The sequence below is a fragment of the Lathyrus oleraceus genome, chromosome 4 (assembly GCF_024323335.1).
Source record: "Lathyrus oleraceus cultivar Zhongwan6 chromosome 4, CAAS_Psat_ZW6_1.0, whole genome shotgun sequence".
Lineage (NCBI taxonomy): Eukaryota > Viridiplantae > Streptophyta > Magnoliopsida > Fabales > Fabaceae > Lathyrus > Lathyrus oleraceus.
The window spans coordinates 407567621-407577312 of record NC_066582.1 but is presented as its reverse complement, the minus strand read 5'-3'; the positions used below and the strand labels follow the sequence as shown (position 1 = coordinate 407577312).

Genomic DNA, 9692 nt, shown 5'->3' with positions numbered 1-9692 from the left:
GGCCAAATGCCCAATAGCACGAGGCCCATTATCTAACCTATTCTATCAGGACCAAGGTATAAATACCTTCATAAGGGGTTCTCCGGTACACAATTTGTAATCTTCACCTTCACTTCCACTATCTTGAATCCTAAACTGACTTAGGAGTTGGAGTGTTAACCATGTAGATGAGACCTTCACTTACTTGAGCCATACTTTTGATTCTATTTGTGTCACATTGTGTAGCAGTAAATTCATGACCATCAAGCTATGGATAAGCTTAACATCAATAAAACCAGAGTCGCCACCGCACTTTTATTGTTTCCAAAGGAAAAGGGAAAAGTACGAACAAAATCCAAAGATAAGAAGTTTTCAAATCAAAAATAATAAAATGCCAGAGATTACGGGTAAGGGGGTTGGTTACACAGAGGGAAGGTGTTAGCACCCAAAGTGTCCTAGGTACTCCTAGGGAGCCCATTTTTATGTGTGCATATGTTTTTGGTATAAATGATGTTTGAGAAAAAATAGTGTGTGGGTGTTAATTGGAGATTTCGACAAATAGTTGAAGCTCTTTGGAAGTGTTGCATTTTCGAGAATAAATAAAAGATGGTTGTGTCGAAGCTGTTTGATTCTTTTCGTGGGTGAACAATTCTTTATTGTTGAAGCCTGAGACTTAAAAGATTTTGGATTTCCACAAAGCTCTCTTCGACGTAGGCGTTTTGACAGAGTCGAAGCCTCAAGCGGGAAGATTTGAAATTTAAATGAAGCAGTTTCGTCAGACCAACACGTGGAAACATCTGAGACATGCAACGCTTGAAAAGTCGAACGTGGCAGTCATCTATGTAGAGGCCGTTAGGGTCGAATTGTTATAAATAGGGGTCTTAGTTTTAGATTTAAGAGGTGTTCAAACAGATATACAGAAATTCGCAAAAATATACTCGAAGTACCAGAGCGAGAGAAAAGAGTTTTACGCTGAAAATGTATGTATGAAGAACACCATAAGTTTCATTCATGTTATCTATTTCATATAAGTCATTTAAATTAAAGTTATTCACTGCCTTTAATTTTGTCGAATTGCCCTTATTTTCAGCATTTTATCATCAATTTACTTTTGCATTTACATTTCGCCAAGTCTTCATTTCCAGTACTTTCTCAAAACTTAAAGCATTTACTTCGAGTCATTTATCTTTACCCTTTCCAAGTATTTTCGTTATCTTTAAGAAACCTTTTACTACAAAATTATCGTCATTTACTTTGTTCATAAAGTCATAAGTTTCATTTAGAATTATTGTCAAAACACTTGTCGTTGTCCATAAACCAGAAACAAACTTAACCATGAATCAAATCACCGTAATAATAGTTCTTGAGACACATGTCCTAGGATCAATCTAGTCGATCCTGTGAGTTACCAAAAATATATAAATTTGGAAGACTAGCGGTTGTTTATCAGAAATCACTGGTAAACAAATTGGCACGCCCAGTGGGACATTGTCAAAAGAATTGTTAATTACAATAGTTTGTTTTACTTTTACAATACAAAATTACTGTTATTATTTTGGTTTAAAAATTAGTATTGTATGATCCTTAGAAGTGGTAGGATAGCCAACAATTCACAACCTATAACCAACAAAAAAACGCAAAAAAGATGGTTAATACAACCAGTCAAGGGGAACAATTCCCTCCCCAGGGAACAAGCACAATCAGAGCAAATTCGATTGATGTATCCACTGAGATCCCTAATGCACAGGCCATACCAACATCTGGATCCATGGCCTTGCATAATTCGACAACAATGCCTATCATGTCAGGCGTATCAGACACTCATGCAATTTCAACCCCTAGGCCACCAGGATTCGAGAACTTTAGGCCTTTGAGAGAATACCCATATGGAATGCCATCTACTGCCATGGCGGGACTTCAAAACAATTCTTCCATATATACTCAACCACATAATACGGTTATTTCGCCAATTCAAAATTCTGGATCTGGCATGAACCATGTAGGTCGAAATACCTAGTCACAAGGAGTCCCCACCCTATTACCTACCCTTACAACGAATAACCAGGCAGCCTTTAGACAATAAATGGATGCCAATAACCATGATATGGTAGGAGTTCTGGCCAGAGAAATGAATACCATTTTTTCTCCCCTGATACAGAATGTGAATAGGACTAACACTGACAATGCCCAAACATACCAACAACTGTCAGCGCAGATGGGACGCATAACAGATTTCCTAGGCGCCCCACAGTCTTCTGTTCGACGCAGTCCAAACCAGGTTATAATCCAGGGAGAAGAACCAACTATAGATCAGGTTCTACCACCAAGGCAAGCCCCTGACGAAAGAGTCATGGGGTCAAGATTGGAACAACAGCCAATTCGACGGGAAGTCCCTGAAGAACAACCTAGGAGAGTGATAATGGTTAATAGAGACCAGGATGCAGACGAAGTAATTCATAGGTCAGGCGGGAAAACATGATGGAAAATGACTTAACTAGTATGATAGAGAGAATCATGGCCCAAAATGGTCTGAATACAGGACTTTGACGGCCAAATTATTCCTCTCCTTTATCAGAATATGTCCTACAAATAGAATTACCAAGGGGTTGTAAAATCCCTAAGTTCACCAAATTCTCAGGGGACACCAGTGAATCCACTATAGAGCACATAACCAGATACATGACTGAGGCAGGGGATTTGGCGAACAGTGAGAACCTAAGGATGAAATATTTCCCCAGTTCTTTAACAAAGAACGCCTTCACGTGGTTTACAACTTTGCCACCAAATTCCATAGATGCTTGGCCCCAGTTAGAAAGATTGTTTCATGAACAATTCTACATGGGCCAAACTAAGATAAGTCTTAAGGAATTAGCTAGCATCAAAAGAAAGTTCACCGAACCTATAGATGATTATCTGAATAGGTTCCGTTTGTTGAAATATAGATGCTTTACAATAGTGCCTGAACACGAGTTGGTCGAAATGGCCGCTGGAGGTTTAGACTATTCCATCAGGAAAAAGTTAGATACCCAGCATCTAAGAGACATGGCCCAATTAGCAGATAGGGTTCGACAGGTCGAACGCTTAAAATCTGAAAAGGCTAGAGCAAATAAGAATTATAAGAAAGAGAGGGTTGCTTATGTCAAATTCGAAAACGGAGAGTCTGAAATCTCTGAAGACCCTTATGGTCTTGAGGAATTCGAAGTGGATTTGGCTGAATTAAAAGAAGCACCACCTTATGCCTGCAAATTACTTACACCTTCGAATGGCAGGAACCTTGTCGAAACTGAAAAGAATGATAGATTTCCCAAAAAGACTTACACATTTGATGTTACCAAATGTGACGAGATCTTTGATTTATTAGTAAAAGATGGCCAAATGATAGTGCCTCCTAATACCAAAATTCCTCTGTTAGAACAACGAAAGAAAAGAGGCTTCTATAAATATCATAATTTTTTAGGCCATAAAACCTCATAATGCTTTCTTTTCAGGGATCTTATTCAGAATGCGATCAGGGATGGCCGCCTCAAGTTCGCTGACAAAGGAAAGAACCAGATGAAGGTTGATGTTGATCCCCTCAACATTGTTGATACAAACTATGCTGAACCTGTCAAAATCAACATGATTGACATAGGGGAAGTAGAGGTTGTAAAGGCAACAGGAACTAAAGGCTATGCGCCGGATGGAAAGCAGGCTACTGATGGCCTAAATAACGATGTTTCCTTTGGAATCTCTGTCAAAGGTAAATAGGTTGCTAACGTCGAACCAAGGGCCACTGAAGGTCTCAAAGGGAAAGCAACTAAGGCTACTGAGGGCCTAAGAAAGAAATTCGAGGAAATTTCAATCACCGATGGCGCCAGTCTAGGTGTCAACATGGTGGATCTGAAACAACCCCCCCCCCCCCCAGAAATGGAGGAAGTGGAGAAATGTCTGAAGATGGAGCAAGAGGGGATGAAGTTTAGATATCCCAAAGCCAACGAAAGCCTGCGTGAATAACTTTGGAGATGTCACAAAAGGAATGCTGACATGTTGTTGTGCCCAAGGTGCAACATCAGGATATGTCGAAGGGTGGCTGAGGATTACGAGAGATGGCAACAAACAAAGACTGAGAGAAACTGGAGGAAGGAAAGCCAATTACAGAAGGTGTATCCCATGCCAAGAGAAAACCTTCTTAGTTTCATCGTGCGTTGCTACAAGTATGAAACAGAATGCTTGATGTGTCCCAGGTGTGGGGCAGTGTACAACAGAGAATTAGCTGAAGCATTCGAAAGAATCCCATATGACCAAGGTTGGGACGGACATGGAGGTAACCCAAACATGTATAACTTTGACAAGAGGGGAGCACCTAGGAGGCCAGACAGCCCTCACCCAAGAGCGAAAAAAGTTATGTTTAAATTGCCAACAGAAGTCCCTGAGGACAAATGGTCTCAGGCGGGACCAAAGAAAGGAAAGTGGAGAAGTTTTGAGGATGGAGGAAGAACCTCTTAGGCGTATAGAAAATAGTTCCAGGCATCCAAGAGGGAGGCTATCAGGCTAGAGAACTACAAAGGAAAAAATCCTATGTCAAGATCCCAGTGGAGAAGACATCAGAGGATGAGGAAGGCTGAAAAAAGATGAATCTAAAAGAGACTGGAGAATCCAACATCGTCAAGGTTCCCCCAAATGTCATGGATTCGACCAAACCACCTATAGGAAGGAAGTTGTTTCCAGATGAAAACATAAGTCAGAAAGTTCATAAGGAACAAGTAAGAGAGGAGGAAATGCTCACTGACGACTTTGAGTCCGACAGAGTGTCTTCTGTTAATATGAATTGCAATGTAGTCGCAGTCCTGCCATATGAATATAACCAGGAGACGGAGGTTGAAGATAATGAGGAAGCGGATGCTGTGGAGATGGCGAAGCATCAACCAATGTGTTACTATGTTCTCAATAGTGGCGTTGTCGAAGAGTAGAATGCTATTTTTGAAAGGCCTCACCAAGGGATGCAGAGTCACATCAAGCCCCTATACATTAGGGCCAAAGTTGGACAGGTGGGAGTGAATAAAGTCCTGGTGTACGGAGCAACAACAGTCAATTTGATGCCCCAATTCATGTTAAAAAAGATAGGTATGTTCGACGCTGATGTCAAACCTCACAACATGGTATTGTCAAATTATGAGGGTAAGATAGGACAGACTTTGGGTGTCATACAAGTGGATCTGACTGTTGGATCAATCACAAGACCAACAATGTTCATGGTAATACCCGTGAAGGCAAATTACAACTTACTACTAGGGAGAGAATGGATACATGGAATAGGGGCAGTCCCTTCGACCATGCATCAGAGGATATCCATCTGGAGAGAAGATGGAATGGTAGAGAATGTTGAAGCTGACCAAAGTTACTTCATGGCAGAAGTAAACCATGTAGACAAGAGAAACTTCGATAGGAACTTGGCTCACATAGGACTATGCTACCTAGCGGAAGAAGGCTACGCCCCAAATAAAAATGCCTTATACTTCTTGACTCTTCACCCAAATGGCTTTCAGTGGGATAGGGAGATTATGGGAGACCCAGAAGAAGGGGAATCATCTGAAATACGGCCAACAGGCTGGGATGAAGACCTGTACTATGACTGAGTCTTCTTTTCTCGAAAAGATTTTGGCCTACATGGCTGAGAATAAAAGACAAGCGACTCTCGAAGCCGAGATAACAAACATGGCTAAGAAAGCCACATATGGTGAAATCTATAATACAGGACCTGGGGAGTACTCTAAACCAAAACCCCCTGACGAACAAGTACCCGTGGAACCAACAGAACAGAGGTTAGATGCCATCTAAGACGAAGAGCCTCTAGGATTCAAAAAAGATCCAGTAACGTCAAGTGCGAAGATGTTAGCGCAAGATCCTCTTGAAGAAATTGATCTCGGAAATGGGAGTACAAAAAGAATCACCTACATCAGCACTAAACCGGACCCCAAGTTGAAAGTAAGAGTAATTGAATTGCTAAGAGAAAACAAAGTTGCTTTGCTTGGGACTACGACGAGATACCTGGTTTGAAGAGGGACTTGGTCGAATTAAAGTTGCCTATCAAAGATGGCAAGAAGCCCATCAAGCAGACTCCAAGGAGATTCGCCCCAGAGATCCTCTCAAAGATCAAAAAAGAAGTTGAAAGACTTCTTTGTTGCAATTTCATTAGGACCACAAGGTATGTCGATTGGATTGCAAATATAGTTCCTATTATCAAGAAAAATGGCTCTTTGCGAGTGTGTATAGATTTTCGTGATCTAAATGCAGCAACTCCTAAAGATGAGTATCCAATGCCTGTGGTAGAGATGCTGGTTGACTCAGCCACAGGCTATGAATATCTCAGCATGCTTGATGGATATTCTGGCTATAACCAGATTTTCATTGCAGAAGAGGATGTTTCTAAAACAACCTTTCGATGTCCAGGGGCAATAGGCACTTATGAGTGGATAGTAATGCCCTTTGGTCTAAAAAACGCTGGGGCAATGTACCAGCGAGCAATGAACTCTATATTCCATGATTATATAGAGACATTTATGCAAGTGTACATAGATGATATCGTGATAAAATCTACGTCAGATGAGGATCATCTAACCCATCTAAGCCAATCATTCGAAAGAATGAGAAAACATGGCTTAAAAATGAATCCTCTTAAGTGTGCATTCTTTGTGCAGGCTGGAGATTTTCTGGGCTTTGTGGTCCATAAAAAGGGGATAAAAATCAATCAGAACAAGACGAAGGCTATTATGGAGACCAAAGCACCATCAACCAAGAAAGAATTGTAATCATTATTAGGAAAGATCAACTTCCTAAGAATATTCATTTCAAATTTAAGTGGTTGAACTCAAGCCTTCTCTCCCCTCCTATGCTTGAAACAAGGGAAGTTCGAAAGGAATGACGAACATCAAAAAGCATTCGACAAGATCAAACATTATCTGACGAATCCTCCTATCTTGGAACCACCATGTGGAAAGAAGCCTATGAGACTGTATATATCAGCTTCCAACACTACCATAGGTAGCATGTTGGCACAAGAGAATGAAGATGGCATCGAAAGAGCCATTTATTATCTTAGTAGGGTTTTAAATGATGCAGAAACTAGATACACTTCAATAGAAAAGTTGTGTCTTTGTTTGCATTTCTCTTGTACTAAACTCAAGTATTATATAAAACCTATTGATTTATACGTCTCTTCACATTTTGATGTCATCAAGTACATGTTATCTAAGCCAATAATGCACAGTCGAATTGGCAAATGGGCTTTGGCACTCACTGAATACTCTTTAACCTTTATGCCCTTAAGGGAAATAAAGGGACAAATAGTATCAGACTTTATTGTAGACCATGCAGTGGTCGAAAATCCTCAACTTCAAGTTGAGTTGAAACCTTGGAGATTATTCTTCGACGGTTCCACTCATAAGGATGGAAGTGGAGTTGGGATCATGTTAATTTCTCCTGACGGAATTCCAACAAAACTCAAATATAAAATTGAAGGTCCCCTTTGTTCTAACAACGAAGCAGAATATGAAGCCCTTATTGCAGGACTTGAGGCTTTGTTGGAATTGGGGGAAACAAGGGTCGAAATTAAAGGAGACTCAGAATTAGTAATCAAGCAACTAACGAAGGAGTACAAATGTATAAAAGAAAATTTGATTATGTACTTCGTCATTGCAAATTGGTTACTCAAAAAATTCGAATATATCGACATAAAACATGTCCCTAGAATAAAAAACCAAGAAGCTAATGACTTAGCACAAATAGCTTCAGGGTATAGAATTTCAAAAGAGAAGCTAGAAGAACTTGTCGAAGTAAGAGGAAAGGCAATGGCTGCCAGATTGTCTCCGACAGACTTGGAAAGCACTCAGTTAGGATATGCTAACAAAGAGGAGTTTAAAGTATTGGCCATTGATACCTTAATGGATACATATTGGAGGAATCCAATAATTAATTATCTTAAGGACCCTTCGACAGATACAGAAAGAAAAAACAAGTACAAGGCTTTATCTTATGTTTTGATGGGGAATGAATTATTCAAGAAAACCCCTGAAGAGATCTTGTTGAAATGTTTAGGAGAAAACGAAGCTTACTTGGCATTATCTAGTGTACATAGTGGAGCCTGTGGAGCATACCAGGCAGGCCATAAGATGAAATGGCTGCTTTTCAGATATGGAATGTATTGGCCCACCATGTTAAAAGATTGTATAGAGTTTGCTAAGGGTTGCCAAGAATGTCAAATACATGCAGGAATTCAACATGCTCCTGCAAGTGAGCTTCATACAATTATTAAACCTTGGCCTTTCAGAGGTTGGGCATTAGATCTAATTGGGGAAGTTCGACCCATTCATCCAAAGGACAAAGGTACATACTTGTAGGAATTGACTATTTCACTAAATGGGTCGAAGTAGTACCTTTAGTAAATGTGGATCAAGAAACTATAATCGAATTCATTCAAAGGCAAATTTTATATAGATTTGGAATCCCAGAAAGCATAACAACAGACCAAGGATCAGTTTTTACTGGTCGAAAGATGCAAGAGTTTGCAAAGGAGATGGGTTTCAAATTATTAACATCCACACCCTATTATGCTCAAGCCAATGGGCAAGTTGAAGCAGCCAATAAAGTAATAATTGGCTTAATCAAAAAGCACGTAGGGAAGAAGCCAAAAAACTGGCACAAAACTTTAGATCAAGCACTTTGGGCTTGTCGAACCTCCCCTAAAGAATCTACTAACACTACACCTTTCCAGCTTACATTTGGACATGATGCAGAATTACCTGTCGAAATCTACTTGCAATCAGTGAGAATCCAAAGACAACGAGAAATTCCATCTGACTTATACTGGGAAATGATGATAAATGAGCTGGTGGATTTGGACGATGAAAGGTTGCATGCGTTAGAAGTATTAAGAAGACAGAAGGAGAGGGTAGCAAGGGCATACAATAAGAGGGTCAAAGGTAAAACTTTCACTCTGAATAATTTAGTTTGGAAAGTTATATTACCTATGGATCAAAAGAATAAAGCATTAGGAAAATGGTCTCCACATTAGGAATGACCTTTTCGAATTTTAAAAGCCTTTTCAAATAATGCATACGAAATAGAAGAATTAATAGAGGATCGAAGAATCCTAAAAGTAAATGGGAAATACTTAAATAAGTATAAACCATGTATGCATGAAGTTAAAATCATAGCAACATAGCAAGCAAAGAACTATCATGGCCAAAATGGTGAAGATATTTAAACTCCAAACTTTGCCAAAATGGCTTTCGTCTTAATCAAATTACAAATGAACAAGATTCGAATAGAACAAATACAGGTGGAAATCAAAAAGGAATAGTGGCCCTCATCCGATCATACTTTTTCTTCGCCAAGCCAATCTTATACTGAACAGCCGCTTGAACCCCTCTGAGGCGTGCAATATCTTCGTTCATAGCAGTAGCCTTTTCGACATGATCTACGCTCTGCTTCGCCAGATCATCAGCTTCAGTACTATCCAAGCCTTAGATAGCAGCCTGCTTCGCCTTAGCGTCAGAAATCTTCTTCTACAATTCTGCAATATGAGATTCCCAGAGACGTATCAAAGCAGTGTAAGTGTCAAATTCTGCTTGGGCTGATTTTTTGGAAGCGACTAACTCCTCAGAAGCTTGTGAAGTTCGAAGGGCATTGTCAAACTCAATGGCTTGAGCTTTTTCAGTTGATAGAAGCTTAGCTTT

The 9692-nt window shown here is 39.9% G+C and overlaps 1 protein-coding gene across 1 annotated transcript; it reads left to right on the top strand.

Moving 5' to 3' along the window:
- The first annotated feature begins 7637 nt into the window (after nt 1-7637).
- LOC127137740 (uncharacterized) lies at nt 7638-9028 on the top strand. The gene is made up of 2 exons (XM_051064166.1): nt 7638-8340; nt 8466-9028. Exons 1-2 carry the CDS (start codon nt 7638-7640, stop codon nt 9026-9028), a joined length of 1266 nt encoding a protein of 421 aa, XP_050920123.1.
- Nucleotides 9029-9692: the final 664 nt, after the last annotated feature.